General features: G+C 46.4%; 2 protein-coding genes across 3 annotated transcripts in view; one reads left to right on the forward strand and one right to left on the reverse strand.

Moving 5' to 3' along the window:
* Positions 1 to 427: 427 nt before the first annotated feature.
* On the reverse strand, positions 428 to 17,259 carry LOC119970124 (general transcription factor II-I repeat domain-containing protein 2A-like). The gene is made up of 2 exons (XM_038804182.1): positions 15,338 to 17,259; positions 428 to 527 (listed from the first exon to the last, which is right to left on the reverse strand). Exons 1-2 carry the CDS (start codon positions 16,568 to 16,570, stop codon positions 510 to 512), a joined length of 1,251 nt encoding a protein of 416 aa, XP_038660110.1. The 5' UTR covers positions 16,571 to 17,259; the 3' UTR covers positions 428 to 509.
* Positions 17,260 to 17,809: 550 nt separating this feature from the next.
* The window catches only part of LOC119970125 (uncharacterized protein KIAA1958), a 99,413-nt gene continuing 96,365 nt past the window's right edge, over positions 17,810 to 20,857 (forward strand). For both annotated transcript variants that reach the window (XM_038804186.1, XM_038804184.1), the window contains exon 1: positions 17,810 to 17,978. The gene's annotated coding sequence lies outside the window, so the exon portion shown is untranslated. The remainder of the gene's footprint in view (positions 17,979 to 20,857) is intronic.

Genomic DNA, 20,857 nt, shown 5'->3' on the forward strand with positions numbered 1-20,857 from the left:
ACCCAATAGTTCCCTCTACTTCTCTCCTGCTCCTCATCTGAAATCCTTAACGTGCTCGCTGCGACACCATCCCATGGGTCACCTGTCATTGACCAAGCGGCGAGAAACATAGATGCAGAAGGAGGCCATTTGGCCCATCGCATGTGTGTCAGCCCTATGAAAGGGCTATCCAGTTAGTCCCACTCGCCTAAAGACCTGCAAATGTTTCCACCTCAAATATCCATCCGCTTCCCTTTTGAAAGCTCTGACTAAATTTGTGCTCAACACCCTTTCAGCCAGTGCATCCCAGGGCATAAATAAACCTGACGAAGAGTCATACGCACGCGCAATGTTAACTCTCTTCTCTTTCCGCCAATCAGCTGAGTTTTTCTTCTTGTTATTTCAGATTTCCAGCATTTGCAGTATTTTGCTTGTACTCAAATAAACCAATACGTTTTTCCTCAACAACATTAAAGCAGATTACTGCGGATGTTGGAATCTGAAACAAAACCAGAAACTGCTGGACAACCTCAGCAGGTCTGACAGATCTGTGGAGAGAAAAGGGAGCAAACGTTTCCAGTCTGGATGACTTTTTGTCAAAGTGTTTTTCCTCATGATGTCTCCAGCTCTTTTATCAGTTACCTTAATAGTGGGTGATACGGTGGCGCAGTGGTTAGCACTGCTGCCTGCAGCACTGAGGTCCCAGGTTCGATCCCAGCCCCGGGTCACTGTACGTGTGGTGTTTGCACATTCTCCCCGTGTCTGCGTGGGTCTCGCCCCCACAACTCAAAGATGTGCAGGGTAGGTGAATTGGCTGCGCTAAATTGCCCCTTAATTGGAAAAAAAAAATTGGGTACTCTAGATTTTGAAACAAAATTACTGTAATAGAATTTTGAACACGTATTAAATTCCTCCTTCACACTCTCTGCTCTGAGGAGAACAATCTCAGCTTTTCGAGTCCCAGCTTCTCGAGTCTCTCCATGTCACCAAAGCCTCTTATCTCCATTACCATTCTTGTAAATCTCTTGCACTCGTTTTCTTAACTATTACTCCATGGTATGGCTTTTCCTCCAGCAAAGCTGAGAGAGATGTTCCCTCTCTGGCCTTCTAACCCAACTATTTCTAGGATACCTGTGAGAGCAGCCTTCTCTCTCACTACCTATTATCAACTGCTATCAAATTAACTAAACTAAAACATTAAAGCTTCTCTGCCTCACAAGGCCCCAGTTGCTAAGCAACCACTGCTGGTTTATTTATTCTTGCACCATAGCCCTCTCTAAATACAATAGAAAGACAGTTGTAACTTTCAAAAAATAAATTTAGAGTACCCAATTCATTTTTTCCAATTAAGGGGCAATTTAGTGTGGCCAATCCACCTTACATGAAACACAGCTGTAACTTAACCAACCCCCAGACATACAAACACCTTTGTCCAGCATGTATCTAACTGTAGGTTTTACTCTTACAGGCACAGAATAACTAAATTAAACCCACTTAAAACTATACCTTATTTCTAATGTTTACCAGAACAGTTATAAATCCCTGAAAACTACCTTTTTTTTCCTAACACTGAGCATAGGATCCTCTCCTGAGCCTGGGGTGACGCACAATAGGGCAGGGACAATCGCCCCCTGAGATCTCGAGTGACTCTGCCATCCTGATTCTGAGAGGACAGTTAAAGCTCATTATGTCTGGCAAGGTGGTTCTTACGTCACTTCACTGAGTTTTCAACAAGTCTACAGCTTTCAAATGATCCCCATCAGTTTTGTGAATAGGCTTCTTTTATAAATGTTTTATATTGGGTTTTTGAACATAGTATATTTAGTTATGTACACAGATTAAAATATATATATATAGAAGAGAAAAAAAAGTAAACTGGTAGGATATTGTGCACTAGCTGAACAACAGCAACTCTGTACAGTTAGCAATATTGATTCACAAATAAGTAGAAACCTGTTTTTGGGGAGGGGGGTGGTGGGAACTGGGGATATACATATACATTTGAGTGCCGGGGAAACAATTACAGCAGTTATGTCCAATACAGAGGGGGCAATACGCGAATGGATTTGGTGTTGGTGTTGTTACGTGCTTCTCCCGGATGGTTTTCGCTGCCGTTGTCGTCGCGCGTTCACCTCTACTTCTGCTGTTCGTCCCGTCATTCGCCCGTATTTTCCTTGCTCTCTGTTACTGTATTTGCCGAGTTTGTTGTCGTTTCCCGTGCTCCCTTTTGTGAATAGGTTTGAGTGCACCTTTTATATTTTAATATTATATGAAAAATCATACAAATTATCTCATTTTCAAAATGACAATTTAAAGAGCATCTAAATGGAAATCGGAATTACACTTGAACGTCCAGGATTATGGGGAAGGAACACGAGGGAATGGGATTGACTGGATTGTTACACAAACACAGCCAGCATGGACTAAATGGGCCGAATGACCACCTTTTGTGCCATAAATGATTGTATGATGTGGTCAATGGCACCAGTAACTTGGCGTTTTAGAAAGTAAACAACTATTTATGTGTTTGAATGATAATCATAGCCCACTAATGTTATTGTTTTCAGTGATTGCATTACCCAGTCTGCAAACGCTTTCCTCATGCCAAGAGATTGGACCCTGTCCTCACTGCAGCTTGTAGAGCTGCTAAAGTGGATGATCTGCACCATGATTGTTGGCATTACTCTACTTGTCCTAAAGAGGCAAGTTCAGAATGGACGAAGTAGACCAGTGACCCTCTGCATCCTCTCTTCCAGAAAGAGCCAGCAAAAAAGAGGCTCAAGTCAAAGAGCCTTTCCTGACGTACTCTCTAACTCAGACTGTAACCCCCACAGCTGCCACCTTACTAATTGGTCAACACATCTATAGATGAAGGTACACGAGTTGTCTGCTGACCCAGATGAATCCAGCTCACCAAGTGGCAACAAAACATGTGTTGCTCGTTCTGGGTGAGTGTGCTTAACACTCAATTTGGCTCTGTTTCGTTACTTAGCTCTGGAGTCGTCAGGTATCGTTAAGATACCGCCACAAGTTTCAAGGTCAAGTTCAAAGCAATAAAACCATACACCAATTAGTAAGTTCAAACAAATGAGTTTATTATAATACAATTATAAACTACTCATGCACACGCTAAGATGATGAAACTATTCCTACCACTAAATAAACCATTACTTATCTTAAAAGGAACTGCCGGATCAGGGGGACAAGGCCTCTTGCTCTGCACTGGGTCCGCAGACTTCAGGTTGATACGGGTTAAAAAAGGGGTCAGGAGTGTCTATCTCTGGTAGCGATCGTTGTGAGACACTTACTTGCTGGCGGCTGCTGTCCCAAACCTCTCCTCTCTCTCGGTCAAGGTCTTCTTCGGTAAAAGCTGGTCAAGAGGGCTGGTCAAGAGAGGAGGGCCGGTCAAGAAGAACGAACTGAGTTTGGGACCTGTCTTTTATAGGTCCTAGGGCTTTGCGCCCTTTTGGGCGAACCCTCTATCTGCTGGGGATCGATTGGGTCTCTTCCAATCGATTTGTTTGAATCCCCCCAATACTGAGGCTGTCCCTCGGCTACTGGGCGGGCCTTCAGGTGCTTTGTCTTCGAACTCCACTGGTGCCGGGGTGTCTGGTATCCTATACAATGTTGCAATCACTTCCCTATTTGTGTTCATTGTCCCTGGGATCGTTCCATTACCATGTTAACTGTCCTGGAGATTGCCTCATTAGTATGCGGAATGTTCGTTTCAGTGCTGTCTGCTCTCTTAGCAGACAGAATACACAGTGGCTTGGTGCAGCCTGCTTGTGCTGCAAACTTTGTCCATTTTACCCTGCAAGCTTTGCGTTCCTCCATTTTGTATTGAGGGAATGGCCAACTTCGGTGGCTACACTCCCTCCTTGTGATCCTCATGAGAAATCATGAAGGATCACCCAAGTACGGTTTCTTTGGGTCCCCTGACCTCATTTAGAAATGAGTTCCATGACTTCTATCCTGTCCTCAATTATGGCAAAAATCTTTTAACTAACAATTTCTGATTGGCGCTATGTCAAAGGGGACATGCATTATCAATTGGTATCGAGAACCTCTAACTATTCTCAATAAACTACTCTCATCTCATATTTAAACATTCTACAACATTCTAAACCCTTAATCATTCACACAGCAGCATCATTACATTTCATTCTCTCTGACTCGGCAGTCGAGCGCAGAGGTACATCATTGATAGAAAGAATCTCTTTATTTTACAAAGGCACCGAGTGTAAAAATAAATACTTGATTACATTTCCAGGGGTTCGGGGGACTGGTGGAATCCAAAAATAGGGGATCTCACTCTACACTGTTGAGGTACGAGAGCGGTAGGCTCTCCTCCATTTCCTCATCCTGAGGGTCTGGACTATAATACAGAGAACTGTAATCACCAAAAGTGATTCAATGACGTACGACAAGGAGTACCATGTCAGAAATCTGGTACACCAGGTCGGGGTACTGTTACCATTGACTGGGCTGGGGGTGGTCTGGGTTTGGGAGAAGTTAGCAAATGTTGTACTGTGGGAAAGGGGGTTCGCATCCACGCGCAACCATGCAGATGCCACAAAAGCTAAAAACATAGCAATTGGAGTGCTCTTCATCTTCTCTGTCTCTTCTCTTTCCTTCCTGGGATCTTGCTGTGCTGTTGCTTCGGTTCCTCTCGCGAACGTCCGAAAGCTATGGGATCAAGCATATTATCTGTTAGTGTTCAGCTTACTGTCTTGACTTTAAGTATATCTGTCCTCTTGTTCCAAATTTCCCTTTATGATGGTCACCTCCATGTGACTCCCTCATTTTTTTTTTCAAAGCGGATTTAGGACCAGACATATACTTAACTACTAAACCAGTGCGAGCCGTCTTGCAGAGTGTTGCAATTTACCATCCCAAAATGTTCCTGGATGTAAATAGCATATGGCGTGGCGGCCGAAGGGCTACCTTAAACAAAATGAAACCAAGCTTTAGAAATGAGAAAGGTCGAATGAGTTGCGTATGGGCCGCGACGGGTAAGAGTTGAATGGGATCCCCGGGTAGGGCGTGCTGTGCTGTACCCGAGCTTAGCTGACCAGAGGGTGGTCCTCAGACAGGGCGGGTCCTCAATGCCGTTTCTCCACTGCCTGAGCGACCTGAAACGAATGGGCAAGAATGTAGTCATTGTGGAATTTGCGGCCTCTATTCCCAGAATAGAGGGGCACCTAAAAAAAAAGGGAGCCAAGATGCTCCTAGAGGGGTGAAGGGTGAAGCCTTAAGTTGGGCTCCAGACATTTCAGCTGAGTCAAGTTCTCAGAAATATCGGCGGACAAACTAACGTTCATGTGAGGTGGTCACAAGCTTTTCAGCTGAAAAGCAAGTGGCCAATCTCCATATCAAACATTTAACATACAAACATGCGTGCAGGTTCCATCAGAAAGGACAACGTTTATCTCTCAAGCGGTTCCTCTTTTTTACATCATCTGGACACCTCACTTCTCATCATTCTCTGCGAACAGGGTCGCAAAGGGGTTGCCGTGTCGGGAGTCAGATATCAAGTCATCCTCTTCTCCCGGATCCCCTACCCTTGTATGGATCAGGTATGCAATTTTGGCATTGTGTGACCTGGGGTCACTCTCGTCATTGCGGACAAGTCGCCAAGAATTGTCCCTGTGCCAAATCGTGGGGTCTAAATTTGAAGGAACGTTGTCGGGGTCGTCATAGTTGGGCGGTGGGTTTGGATGTGGGTCTGGATTTTTAATGTAAGTGATCTCCATGGGGTCACTGGAGTCGGGGTCGAAGTCGCTGAAGTGGGGGCTGTAGGGTGGAGTGCTGTGGCTGTCCTCAGTCACTGTCTCTGCTGTGGCAGCTTGTGGGCGTTCCGGGGCGTGGTCTGGAGTCAGTGGGTGGAGTCGAGGTCGAGTCCGATGAGGAACTGGTCTGTGAGGGGGAGGGTGGAAATGTGTCTCTTGTGGGCGGGGCGAGGTGTTCTGCTGCGTCTAGCAGGACATGGTGCGAGTGGTTTGACTGTGTTCCATAAGCCTTTAGCTGGTTAATATGGAACCACGCAGTCTTACCGTTTGGGTACTTTATCCTATATACTGAGGGGCTGATTTTGTCCGAAATAGAGTATGGGCCGGAAAATTTTGGTGCCAAAAACGTGCTGGGGTTATATACAAATAACATCACTTGTTGCCCAACCTGAAATTCTGTGGTATGGACATTTTTGTTGAAACAGGCCTTGCTCTGTTTCCTCCTTTTACCCAATTTTACTGCGGCTGCTAGCTGAGCAGACCTTACAGTCTCAACGAATTGTTTTACTGCTTTCTCGTGTGTGAGGGCCGTCACTTCTGGGCTGGTCATGTCGAGTCCTAAAAGGAATTCTGAACCTTTCATAGGGCGTCCGGTCATGAGTGTGTGTGGGGTGAAACCTGTTGATGATGAAACAGTGTTTCTTATAAACATAAGAGCGAATGGGAGCACTGAATCCCAAGTCAAATTGTTCTCCTGTACCATTTTTCTAAGGGTCGATTTTAGAGTCCGATTCATGCGTTCCACTATCCCGCTTGACTGGGGGTGATACGCAATGTGAAAATTTTGTTTGATGCCGAATATGGTCAGGACGTTCTTCATGACCCGTTCTGTAAAATGAGATCCCTGATCAGATTCTATACTTCTGGGGAGTCCCCATCTAGTAAAGATATGGTGGGTCAGGATCTTTGCAGTTGTCTTTGCTGTGTTGGTGCGGGAAGGGAATGCCTCTACCCATTTGGTAAAGGTATCTATGACCACCAGAACATATTTATAGCCATTCCTACAAGGGGGCAATGGACCTATGAAATCGATCTGGAGGTTTGTCCAGGGGCCATTAACGGGGCGAGTGTGGCTGAGTTGTGCCTTCCTTGAATACCTCTCCGGGTTATTCTGTGCACAAATTAAGAAGTTCTCTATATAGTGGGTAAGATCTTCTGTTAAATTGGGCCACCAACAGAGTTGTCTAAGGTGTGCTGTGGTAGGGTCAATCCCTTGGTGTCCATGACCATCATGGAATAAGGCAATCATTTGATTCCTGTCCTTTTCGGGAACCACATACAACTGGTCTTTGATAATCGCACCCTCATGTGTGGTCAAAGCCTGTTTGAATCTGTCGTACTGGGCCACCAAGTTTCCTTTTAAAATCTCCCAGAGATTTTCGTCCTGCTTCTGTGCCTGTACTAAATCTTCTATGTCTGTCTGTGAGACCTGAACTGAACTCACAGGGGTGCTAGCTGGTGCGCTAGCTGGGGCTGTCCAAAGGTGACCTCGCCTGGAACCTGCTTTTGCCAATGCATCGGCTTTCACATTTCCGGGGGGGGGGGGGTGACCAATGGCGACTTTTCACTTTAACTATACCGAACATCCTATCTTTTGCCTTTTCTAGGATATGTCGGAGTAATGGGGCTGATGGAAGGGGCTTCCCGTCCGCGGAGACAAAACCTCTTGTCCTCCACAGGGGTAGAAAGTCTGTGAGGCTGTTACAGACATATAAACTGTCCGAATATATGTCTGCGGGGCTGGGGAACGAATCTGGGTGGTCCACTATGTATGCAATGGCCACGAGCTCTGCTGCCTGCGTGCCTAAGTGACCTGGTAACTTTAGTGCTATCTCCTCTAGTGCGCGTCCCTGCGCATCTTCCACATAAATTCCGCATCCTGTAATGCGTTCGCCATCTAAAACTGTGGATGAACCGTCCACAATGATTTTCAAGGGGGCACACGTGTCTGTGTGCTGGGGGCTCTGGCTTGAATTCCCTATCTTCCTGGGGGGCGTTTTGGCAATGAATGGTCCTGTGTTGTGTATGGGTGCTACTATCTCACATTCATGGGGTTGTCCTGGATACTGTAGGTTGTCCGCTAAAAATGTGTGTGTCTTGGTTCGTTTAACTGTTATGTCCCGTCCCTGTAACAGAAGTGTCCACCTAGCTGCTCTTATCTGGCTCACTGAACCGTCCTTCAGTCGTCCGTCTAAAAGTAACTGTGTGGGGGTGTGTTCGGTCAAAATGGTGATGGGGTCGAGTCCGGTAATGTAGGAAAAATATTGTACTGCCCAGAATACCGCGAGCAGGTGCCTTTCGCAGGCTGAGAAACCTTGCTCCACGGGGTCTAACAGTCGTGAGGCATAAGCCACCGGTCGTAGCTGCTCGTGCCGTTCCTGAAGGAGCACGACCGAGCGGGTCAAATCGGTGCTAGCTACCTCTATTGCATAGGGGGAGAGTTGGTCTGGAACTTGTAGCGCGGGTGCTGCGCTGAGGGCTTTCTTTAACTCTTCCACAGCCGCTGTATGCTGCGGAAGCCATTCCCAAGGGGCTCCTTTCTTAAGGAGCTCTGAAAGTGGGGCTGCCTTGGTCGCAAAACAATCGATATGGTTCCGACAATACCCAACCAGTCCTAAAAATGACCGGAGGGCTGAAACATTTTGGGGAAGGGGCAATTTGACGATCGAGTCAATTCTTTTGAACTCGATCTCGCGTTTTCCGTGCGTGATGACTGTAACCAAATACATCACTTGATTCTCCAAATTTGGGCCTTTCTGGGGTTAACTTTACATCCAATGTCTTGCAATAGTTCCAGGAGTTCGGACAGAAGCGGGATGTGCTCTGCCTTGGTGTCTGTCTGCAGTAATAGGTCGTCCACATACTGTACCAGACATTCGGGTCGGGAACATTTTGCTAGTCTATTTGCCAGCTGTCGGTGGAAAATGGAGGGGGAATTGTGGAATCCTTGTGGGAGGCATGTCCACGTATACTGCTGTCCTTTGAATGTGAAGGCAAATTTGTACTGGCACGCCTTTGCCAATGGGATTGACCAAAAGCCGTTGCTAATGTCCAATACCGTGAAATATTTGGAGTGGAGTCCCTGCTTGAGCATAGTCTCGGGACTTGTTGCTACCGTGGGGGCTACTGCTGGGGTAACTTTGTTGAGTTCCCGATAATCTATGGTCAGACGCCATGATCCGTCGGGCTTCCTTACTGGCCAAATAGGGGCATTATTAGTTGAGGCTACTGTCCTAAGCACGGTAGCATGGTGGTTAGCATAAATGCTTTACAGCTCCAGGGTCCCAGGTTCGATTCCCGGCTGGGTCACTGTCTGTGCGGAGTCTGCACGTCCTCCCCGTGTGTGCGTGGGTTTCCTCCGGGTGCTCCGGTTTCCTCCCACAGTCCAAAGATGTGCGGGTTAGGTGGATTGGCCATGCTAAATTGCCCGTAGTGTCCTAAAAAGTAAAGGGGGGGGGGGGTTGTTGGGTTACGGGTATAGGGTGGATACGTGGGTTTGGGTAGGGTGATCATTGCTCGGCACAACATTGAGGGCCGAAGGGCTTGTTCTGTGCTGTACTGTTCTATGTTCTATGTACACCCTGCTCTAATAAGCTCTCTATAACTTTTCCAATTTCTCCCTCTGCTTCTAGGGGAAATCTGTACTGTCTCTGTGGTCTCGGGTCAGGTCCAGTAACTTGAACTTGTCCAGTCATTCTGCCGCAGTCGTGCCGGTGACTGGCAAATGCTGTCCTGTGTTTATTCAAAACTGTCCTAACCTGTTTGTCCGTGCTAAGTGTGGTTGGGTCAAAACAATAGTCGCCTACTGCGCTAATCCTGTTTGCATACTCTCCTACTGTGAGAGTTGCGGGTGCTCTGTCAGATTTTGCCATTCGCCAGACACACTGATTGACTGGATCGAACGACAGGCTGTGGGCATTCATTAAGTCAATGCCCAGTATGTGTTCTGCTGTGCGGGGCAGATTAACTAAAACAACGGGGTGTCTGGTGGAGATATTCCTTAGCTGGATTGATACAGGGGCTGTATTGTGTCCCTGCTGCGAGTGACCTGTAAAGCCGCTGAGGATTATTGAAGCTGTAGTGGGCCACGTGTCTGCCTGTGGAGTAGTGGAGGAATTAATGGTAGTGCGGGACCCTCCTGTGTCCCAAAGTAATTTTCGCCGTGACCACCGGTCTTCCGGATCGGTCCCAGAGGGTGTCACAGACCCAAGTGGGGGAGCCCGAACACCGTCAGTCCGTTCCGTCCACATTGGCCTGTCCTGACTGCGTCCCTATACTGTGGATTGGCTTTGCTTTGTTCCTGGTCAGAGTGCCTGTCTGCTGGCCTCTCTGAGATTTCTGAGGGGCGTTGCATTCCCTAGCAAAATGCCCTAACTGCCCGCAGTTGTAACATTCTTGTGATTTCTGTGGGGGGCTGTTCTTTCCTTCATTTACCCATGCGGGGTTTTGGTGCGCTCTCACTGCCTAAATATCTGCTGCAGCCTGAGCTTCTTCTGGGGTCTTTACTTTTACCTTGCCTTGGACAGATTGCTCCCAAGCGCGGGACAATCTTTTCAATGCCCATTTTTCATTATGGTCCTCTTCTGATGGGTCATAACTGCTGCAGACATTCTGTCCTGCATCTGTGGCGTGGGAGATGATTGTGCGGGTCCATTTAACCATATTATCTCGGGTTAAATGTGCGCGGTCTAAATCACCAAAAACGGCAGTGAAATAAATCCACAGCCTTCCTGCGAATGCTGTGGGGTGCTCTGTCCTTTTCTGCCTACACTTATTTAGGCCTTCGACTGGGTCTCCTCTGTTGCACCCTATCGCGTCTAAAATAGCTGTATGCATCTCTTCGAGGGTGCCTCCTCCAATGTTCTGTGGGTCGGGGAGGGCTGCTACTACTGATGAGTCTAAACTCAAAACCGTGAGCTTAACCTGCTCTTGCTCATCCAGGCTGTACATGGTCGCCTGCTGTTTCACTCTTGCGAAAAATTGGTGGGGGTCTGCAGTGGGGAGGAACGGGGTGATTTTCTCACACGCGTCCCTTAGTTGTGTTACAGTTAAGGGGGTGGTGTGTGTGACCTTGGGTGCGCCTTCTGCGGTTGCTTTTCTTTGGGTGGTGACTGGGTTCATTGGTGCGGGTGCTATCTGATCTGTGGGGGTTGGGGCGCTTTCCTTTTCTGTTGCGCTGCTGGCGCACATGTTCCCTGAACATAGCGCTGCGCGGTTTCGCTTAATTCCTGCCAATCTGGGGCATTTTCTTCATCTAACTGGGTCCCAAATGTCTCTTGGAACCCATTCTGCACAGAAAGCAGAGATTGCAGCTGCGCAATCTGCTTCCTACATTTCGCGTGGTCCACTGTGCTTTGCCTTTGCTCAGTGGTTGCTCAGTGGTGGCAGCATGGAGTGCCCTTAAAGCTGCCTTTAGGTCAGAGCATTGCCTTTGCAGTGCCTCTACCTGCTTCTCTGAATCTTCTCTTATCAGAACTGCGCGCTGCACATCCTGATAGGCTTTCTCATACTGGGCTTGGGAGCTGCTCAGGTGGGCTAGACAAGACTGATGTGCCCTCTTGGCATCATCCGCCTCTCTATCCTTCTCTGCCAACTTCCTCCTTAATTCTATGTTATCCTTTTCGACATCGCAAATGTCGACTTTGCTCATTCTATTCTTTTCCTCTAACTCTGCTCGGAGCGTCCTGACGACCTCCTCTGTGCCTCGCAATTGTGCCAACCAGGACACAATTGCCATCGGCTTACGTGCTTTTCCTAAATTCCTTTTATGCATTTGAGATAAGTTCTCCCACCAAATATGTCCTATACTCCCGGGACCTGTCTCCTCATTCACACAAAATTCACTCCAAAGGGGCCATCCTTTCCCTTTGAGGTATTTCCTGAGTTCCAGCTCCCACACGGGACACTGACCTACTCGGCTACTGTTGGTCACTGCAACCACGAACTGCTCTGGGTTCATGAGGCGTTCCATTGCCTGCATGGCCATTTCCTTTTCTCTATGCTCTCTTTTAATTTGGAACGAGGGATAATAAGGCAATGCTTATAAAATATGGGTACGGCTTTCGCTATGTTCCGACTTATAAAACTCCCGACAGTTTGTCGCAACAAAAATCTCTCGGTTTAACCTTACAACCCTGTTAGTTACGCATGCAAAAACACACTTCCGAATTAGGAGTATTGGTTTGAACTACTTGAACACTTGTGGTTTTTCCTTTTCCCAATTGGATTTCAAATTCAAATTTTTGGGTTCTCTCGGAGTGTGGCGGGGGGGGGGGGGGGGGGGGGCAGAGAGGGGGGCCACTTCTAATCGAGTCCCGGCGGATGTCGCCACTAAATGTTGCTCGTTCTGGGTGAGTGTGCTTAACACTCAATTTAGCTCTGTTTCGTTACTTAGCTCTGGAGTCGCCAGGTATCGTTAAGATACCGCCACAAGTTTCAAGGTCAAGTTCAAAGCAATAAAACCATACACCAATTAGTAAGTTCAAACAAATGAGTTTAATATAATACAATTATAAACTACTCATGCACACGCTAAGATGATGAAACTATTCCTACCACTAAATAAACCAATACTTATCTTAAAGGGAACTGCCGGATCAGGGGGACAAGGCCTCTTGCTTTGCACTGGGTCCTCAGACTTCAGGTTGGTACGGGTTAAATGGGGTCAGGAGTGTCTATCTCTGGTAGCGATCGTTGTGAGACACTTACTTGCTGGCGGCTGCTGTCCCAAACCTCTCCTCTCTCGGTCAAGGTCTTCTTCGGTAAAAGCTGGTCGAGAGGGCTGGTCAAGATAGGAGGGCTGGTCAAGAAGAACGAACTAAGTTTGGGACCTGTCTTTTATAGGTCCTAGGGCTTCGCGCCCTTTTGGGCGGACCCTCTATCTGCTGGGGATCGATTGGGTCTCTTCCCAATCGATTTGTTTGAATCCCCCCAATACTGACGCTGTCCCTCGGCTACTGGGCGGGCCTTCAGGTGCTTTGTTTTCGAACCCCGCTGGTGCCGGGGTGTCTGGTATCCTATACAATGTTGCAATCACTTCCCTATTTGTGTCCATTGTCCCTGGGATCGTTCCATTACTATGTTAACTGTCCCGGAGATTGCCTCATTAGTATGCGGAATGTTCGTTTTGGTGCTGTCTGCTCTCTTAGCAGACAGAATACACAGTGGCTTGGTGCAGCCTGCTTGTGCTGCAAACTTTGTCCATTTTACCCTGCAAGCTTTGCGTTCCTCCATTTTGTATTGAGGGAATGGCCAACTTCTGTGGCTACACATGGCTGTACGAGACTGTGTCTCAAATGCCTCCAAACTGGTGTCAGCCGCTGCCAAGCCCTTAAGCAGAGGTGGGGATCCGTCTAAATGAATTCTGTCAACTGCCTTCAAACAAGTATACTAAATGACAAAACATCTTCCAGAATGCTCCCAGAGCCTTGTAGCGTGAAGATATCATAGATTACCTTCAGTGCAGAGGGAAGCCATTTGGCCAATTGAGCGTGCACTGACCGAAAGAGTACTCTACCCAGGCCTAATCCCCCGCTCTATTCCCGTAATCCCACCTAACCTTTGGACACTAAGGGGCAATTTAACACAGCAAATCATGTGACAAGTCAAAGCTTTTATGGAACAATGAAATGAAATGAAAATCGCTTGTTGTCACAAGTAGGCTTCAAATGAAGTTACTGTGAAAAGCCCCTAGTCACCACATTCCGGCGCCTGTTCGGGGAGGCTGGTCTGCCTTGGTCTTCTTTAAAAGCCAGCTCTTTAGCCCTGTGCTAAACCAGGTGAGGGAACATGTAGAGACATGACAAAAAATACGATAAATACCACAATTAGTCTTGAATCATAGAATGATACCCCAGAGGAGGCCATTCTGCCCAATCTGTTTATGCTGGCTCTCTGAAAGATCTGTCCAATTAGTTCCGGTGCCTTGCTCTTTCCCCATTGACCTGCAAATATTTTCTCCAAAGATTTACCCAATTGCCAGTCAAATTAAATCTACTTTCACCATCATTCCTGCCGCTGAGGACTCACTTCTGGATTAAAAAGAAAGGGGCAAGGGAACAGAGCAAAAGATTCTTCCAAAGTATCAAACTTTCGGAATTGGAAACTGCTAACCTATGAAAGTATACACTCACTTCCATAACTGCTGTGCACAGGCTATTGGGAAGAATATCCAAGTTTGCAAGCTTCTTAGATAAAATTAAATAACTGCGGCTGCTGGAATCAAACAAAAACAGAAAATACTGGACAATCTCAGCAGGTCTGGCAGCATCTGCGGAGAGAGAGAAGACATCTGAGCTGTCGTTTTGAGTCTGGCTGACTTACTGTTTTAATAGTTGTTTAGTTTTGATAGTTTAGATTTAATAGTTTAGTTACCCTGAAGGTCCTCAGCTATTAAGACAAAGCCCTGATGGAGCAGTGTGGCGTGGGAATTTGTAGATATGGGGCGGGATTCTCTGATCTTGAGGCTAAATGTTGATGTCGTTTTAAACGTCGTCACGATTTATGACGGTGTCAACAGGCCCCCAGGAGCAGTGATTCTGAGCCCCACAGGGGGCCAGCGCGGCACTGGAGCGACCCACGCCGCTCCAGCTGCCGATACCGGCATCAAATGGGCACCATGGGTCTGCGCATGCGTGCTGCGAGCGGCGCGATTGCGCGCATGCACACTGCAACCAGCACGATTGCGTGCATGCGTGGTGGCTTCCTTCTCGGCACCTGCCCTGACGCAACATGGCATAGGGCTAGAGGGGCCAGCGCGAAGCAAAAGAGGCCCCCAGCCCGAGAGGCCGGCCCTCCAATCGGTAGGCCCCGATTGCGGGCCAGGCCACAGCGGAGGTCCCCCTGGGGTCGGGCCCCCTTCTAGAATTAGCCTAGAACCATAGAAAGGCAGAATATCCCGCCCAAAAGAGGGGCACTTTCTAGCTTTTGTCTCATACTTGTCATAATATACACACAAGTATATGATGGTGCACAGACAGGCATTGATTGGCACACAGGATGACCAATGAACACACAGAACACAGCAGCCAATCACCAGACAGGACACGACCACTATAAATCCAGAGGGCACTAATTTTCCCGCTCTCTCGGGATCCAGCCTCTGAGACAGTCAGAGCCTGTGAGCAACAACTAGAACATCCACCATATGGTAGTAATATAGTCTGGTCAGGTTAGCCTCAGGTCACCAGTTAACTCAGCATAGTGTCAACCCAAGTTAAAGTATGTATGATAGTTAAGAGTTCAATAAAATAGAGTTGCATTTCTTCAAGTGTTGGGAGCCTCTCTCTCTCACTGCTGCAGTAAACGCAGTCCTCGCAGACCCAGCTTACCCAACACATCAATATTATGCTAGAGCAGGGGTGGGCAAACTTTTCCGTGCAAGGGCCACATTCAGAAATTCACAATTTTAAAGGGCCGCATAGTATATTAAGTAAAATAATTAATATTTTAAATAGCCAAAATAAAAGGTCTTTAAAGAAAAAAAAGCACATTTATTTGAAAAACAAAGTAACTCAGTAAGTAACAGAACAATGTCAATGAGAATGATGCATCTGACTGCAGTCATTTACCAGTTTGTTGAAATCAGGTGTCAAGTTGCTTGTGCTGATCCTTAACACTGACTGAAGATTTGAGTTTGTGAGAAGTGATCTGTTCTTTGACTTGTTAACTTTCATTATAGAGAAAGCCTGCTCACAAATGTAAGTTGATGCAAACAGCACAAACATCTTTCTTGCAAATGTTCTCAGATTTTGAAACTTTTCTGAATGCAGAGATGCATAAAACTCGACCAGTGGTTTACTTTCAAACATCCTCTTTAAAGAGTTGTCGGCTTGCAAATCAATCAGTTCCATCTGCAGTTCTTCAGTAGCTGTTTCAATGTCACAGGCAAAAGGTGAGCTGAGCAAACCGAACTGTCCTTCAATTGCCTTGAAATCAGCAAATCTTCTGGTAAATTCCTCTTTTAAAGCCATCAACTGGGAACTGTACTTGTGCGCTAATGCTTCTGTAACTGCTCGTGTTTTCAACAGAGGAAAATGAAAAAAGTTTTGCTCAGTCAGCTGCTTGGTAAAAAGTTTGAGTTTCGCTTGAAAGGCTTTCACTTCCAGGTACAATTCATGAGCAAATACAGCTTTGCCTTGTAGTTTTGTGTTTACCTCATTCAGCTTTTGCATTATGTCCACAGCAAATGAAAAATCACAAACCCATTCGTCACTCTCTATTTCCTTTGAAAAGTCACAAGAGATGTCTTTCATATTGAAAAACATGACAATCTCTGCTTTGAGGTCCCACACCCTCTTTAGTACTTTTCCCATGCTTAACCAGCGGACATTTGTGTGGTACAGCACATCAGTAAAATCTGCCTCGATATCTTCCAAGAAACTTCGGAATTGCCTGTGTTTCATTCCCCGTGCTCTTATTAAATTCACTGCACGCACCACTGGATCCATAACATGTTTGAGTTTCAAAGAAGATTTACAGAGGCTTTCTTGATGTATGATGCAGTGAAAAGACAACGCACTGTGTAGTGGAATTTCTTCTTTGATTTTATCATTCATCAACCTCACAAGGCCAGAATGTTTACCTGTGAGTGCAGGAGCTCCATCAGTTGTAACACTTGCCAGTTTATCCAGGCTTAATCCAGACCTGATTAGACTGTTAATGACACAGTTGTACAAATCTTTTCCAGTAATTGTGTCTGAGAGACTCCATAGATAACAATTCCTCTGTAATCTCAAAGTTTTTGTCAATTCCTCTGATGTAAATGAGTAACTGAGCAGTATCCAGAATATCAGTACTCTCATCTAAAGCAATAGAATACCACTGAAAACTACCACTGGCTGTCAACAGCTGTTCTTGAATATTCACTGCAATTGCATCCATGCGACGAACAATAGTTCTTCGTGAGAGAGATATGGTTTCTACTTTTGACTTAGCTTCAGGACACACAACACTGACAGCATCAACCATGCAATCTTTAATAAATTCTGCTTCTGCAAATGACTTGTTTTGCTTTGCAATTTTATTGGCCAATATAAAACTTGCCTTTGTCGCGTTCCTTTGTAAAGATTAAGTTTTCTCAAACATAGTTTGCTGTTGCTTCAAACTTTTTACCAGATCAGTTGCTTTCTTTTGCAGTTCTTGCTTTGATGAATTGTGTCCAAAGTTAGCATGCTTGGTTTGAAAGTGCCGTTTCAAATTGTATTCCTTGAACACAGCAACTGTTTCATTACAAAGCAAGCATACAGCTTCAACTCCAACTTCAGTAAAGAAATACATTTCAGTCCACTCTTTGTTGAAAACACAGCATTCATCTTCAATTTTGCGCTTTTTCGATAACCTCGAGCAACTCATTTCGCGCGGGAAGCCAACAGAAGCACAGCCTAGCCGAGTCAACGATAAAAACGCGCGTAGTGGGGTGGATGAGCGGGGCTGTCTTATTGGTCGGTTTAGTTGGGTGTGCGACCAAATAAGCGCATTTACTTCAGCGCCTTTTCCCCGGCGGCTTTTCAAAAATGCCGGTTATGATTCCGGGCACCTCATTGGCGGGCCGCATAAAAACCTTTGTCGGGCCGTAGTTTGCCCACCCCTGTGCTAGAGGTTTTATAGGAAATGGTAAACTCTATCTGGCCCTGTTTTAACAGGCTGTGTACAGGATAGGGGGAATTGGCTCTGCTTCCCGGAAGGTAGCGAGCTTTCCCACTAATGTGGACTTTTCCCCTTCACAATGAATGAATTATTCGAGCTCCGTTTGCAATTGTTGCATTTTGAAACGGAGACCAATCGGGGCTCAGCTACAAACTGCAACAACTCCAGTGTTCCATTGGGCGGGGCCACGGGAGCGCGCAGACGCAGTACGAACAAGACGAATGACGCGGACGCCACGGGGTGAAGAGTTGTTTGGTGGAGGTGGGCGGGGGGGAAGCCGTTCGTTGCTACACTTCCGGCTCCCGCTGGAGTTTATTTCCGGTGTCGGTGCGAAAGCTCCGTGTGAACAGCCGGGCGCCACTCATTTGTTCCGCCCCCCCCCCCCCCCGGAGAAAACAAAACGCAGCGGCGGCGACGGTCGGTGATCGCCCCCCCTCCCCGGCAGGCCGCGCTCCGGGATCGGCAGCCAGAGTGGGGGGGAAGCCTCCGCCGCTCACTCAGCCCGGGCCAGACAGAGAGCGGAGCCGGGGCCGCCGCGCTGTTCCGATGGAGGCCGAGGTGCAGGTGGGTCCGGAGCCGCTGCCGGGGAGCGGGGCCTGGGGGCCGGGGCCGCCTCTGCTCAGCCCCCCCGCGGGCTGAGAGGCCTCTCGCTCCCGCTCCGTTACCATCACATTGTGCTGTCTTTGTGTCTCTCGTCTTGTTTTCAATCGGGGCAACGAGTCTGCGCACTGCCGACCGAGCGGCCACACAATAGACAATATCATATATAATCTATACTGTTTGTATACAATCCATACATTGACAGCGGCAGCTGAGAGGGACTGAGACAATATCATATATAATCTATACTCTGCATACAATTCATAGATTGACAGCGGCAGCTGAGAGGGACTGAGACAATATCATATATAATCTATACTGTTTGTATAGAATCCATACACTGACAGTGGCAGCTGAGAGGGACTGAGACAATATCATATATAATCTATACTGTTTGTATAGAATCCATACACTGACAGCGGCAGCTGAGAGGGACTGAGACAATATCATATATAATCTATACTCTGCATACAATTCATAGATTGACAGCGGCAGCTGAGAGGGACTGAGACAATATCATATATAATCTATACTGTTTGTATAGAATCCATACACTGACAGTGGCAGCTGAGAGGGACTGAGACAATATCATATATAATCTATACTGTTTGTATAGAATCCATACACTGACAGCGGCAGCTGAGAGGGACTGAGACAATATCATATATAATCTATACTCTGCATACAATTCATACATTGACAGCGGCAGCTGAGAGGGACTGAGACAATATATATAATCTATACTCTGTATACAATCCATACATTGACAGCGGGAGCTGAGAGGGACTGAGATAGTATATATAATTTATATGGGTTGTATAGAATCCATACTGAAAGCGGGAGCTGAGAGGGACTGAGACAATATTTAATATATTTGGTTTGTATAGAATCCATACAGCGGGAGCAGAAAGGGACTGAGACAATATCATATAATCTATACTGTCTGTGTACAATCCATACACTGACAGCAGGAGCAGTGAGTGACTGAGACAATGTCGTATAAACTATTATGTGTATAGAATCCATACAGTGACAGTGGTAGCAGAGAAGGACTGAGACAATATATATAATCTATACTTTGTATAGAATCCATACACTGACAGCAGTAGCAGAGAGGGGCTGAGGCAATACCATATACTCTATACTGTTTGTATAGAGTCCATACACCTGCAGCGGGGGAGAGGGACTGAGACAATATATAATCGGTACTGTTTACATAGAATCCATGCACTGACAGCGGGAGCAGAGAGAGATAACGAGACAATATATATTTATACTGTTTGTATAGAATCCATAGACTGTCAGTGGGAGCAGAGAGGGACTGAGACAATATATATATAATCTATACTGTTCATGTACAGTCTATACACATACAGCAGGAGCAGAGGGACTGATATATATATATATATATATATATAATCTATGCCATCTATGCACGTCCTCCCCGTGTGTGCGTAGGTTTCCTCCGGGTGCTCCGGTTTCCTCCCACAGTCCAAAGATGTGCGGGTTAGGTGGATTGGCCATGCTAAATTGCCCGTAGTGTCCTAAAAAGTAAGGTTAAGGGGGGGTTGTTGGGTTACGGGTATAGGGTGGATACGTGGGTTTGAGTAGGGTGATCATTGCTCGGCACAACATCGAGGGCCGAAGGGCCTGTTCTGTGCTGTACTGTTCTATGTTCTATGTATATAGAATCCATGCACTGACAGTGGAAGCAGAGACACACTGGAATAATATCGCACATAAAATATACTGTTTGTATATAATCTATACACTGATAGCAGGAGCAGAGAAGGACTGAGACAGTATCACATATAATCTATACTGCTTATATAGAACCCATACACACTGACAACGAGCAGAGAGAGACTGAGACAACATATATAATCTATGCCGTTTGTATAGAATCCACACACAGTGAGGGCAGAGAGGGTCTGCGACAATATATATAATGTATCCCATTTATATTTAATCCAGGCACATTGTTGTGGGGCAAAGAGAGACACAATATGATATGTAATGTATACTGTTTATATATTAATTGCACAACTGGTGGGGAGTAGAGGGAGACTGAGACAATATATATAATATGCTATTTATATATAATCTATGCACTGAGAACAATAGGGGAGCAGAGGGAGACCGGTAGACAATATCATTATATTTAAGCAGTATATCACAGCTAGGTCATAGAAGGCAGAGAGTAGCAATGGAAGGGTGCTCTTCTGATTGGAGGGCTGTGATGAGTGGTGTTCCGTGGGGATCAGTGCTGGGACCGTTGCTGTTTGTAGTGTATATGAATAATTTGGAAGGGCAGCATGGTGGCGAAGTGGTTAGCATTGCTGCCTCATGGCGCCGAGGTCCCAGGTTCGATCCCGACTCTGGGTCACTGTCCGTCTGGAGTTTGCATATTCTCCTCATGTTTGAGTGAGTTTCACCCCCACAATCCAAACATGTGCAGGATAGGTGGATTGGCCACTCTAAATTGTTGCATAATTGGAAAAAATGAATTGGGTACACTAAATTATTTAAAAAATGATTTGGAGGAAAATGTAACTGGTTTGATTAGTAAGTTTGGGACGACACAAAGGTTGGTGGAATTGCAGATAGCGATGAGGACTGTCAGAGGATACAGCAGGATATAGATCGGGTGGAAGTTTGAGTGGAGAGGTGGCAGATGGAGTTTAATCCGGACAAATGTGAGGTAATGCATTTTGGAAGGTCTAATACAGGTGGGAAATATACAGTAAATGGCACAACCCTTCAGAGTATTGACAGGCAGAGGGACTTGGGTGTACAGGTCCACAGGTCACTGAAAGTGGCAACGCAGGTGACGAAGGTAGTCA

Source organism: Scyliorhinus canicula, chromosome 8 (assembly GCF_902713615.1).
Source record: "Scyliorhinus canicula chromosome 8, sScyCan1.1, whole genome shotgun sequence".
NCBI classification, from domain to species: Eukaryota; Metazoa; Chordata; class Chondrichthyes; order Carcharhiniformes; family Scyliorhinidae; genus Scyliorhinus; species Scyliorhinus canicula.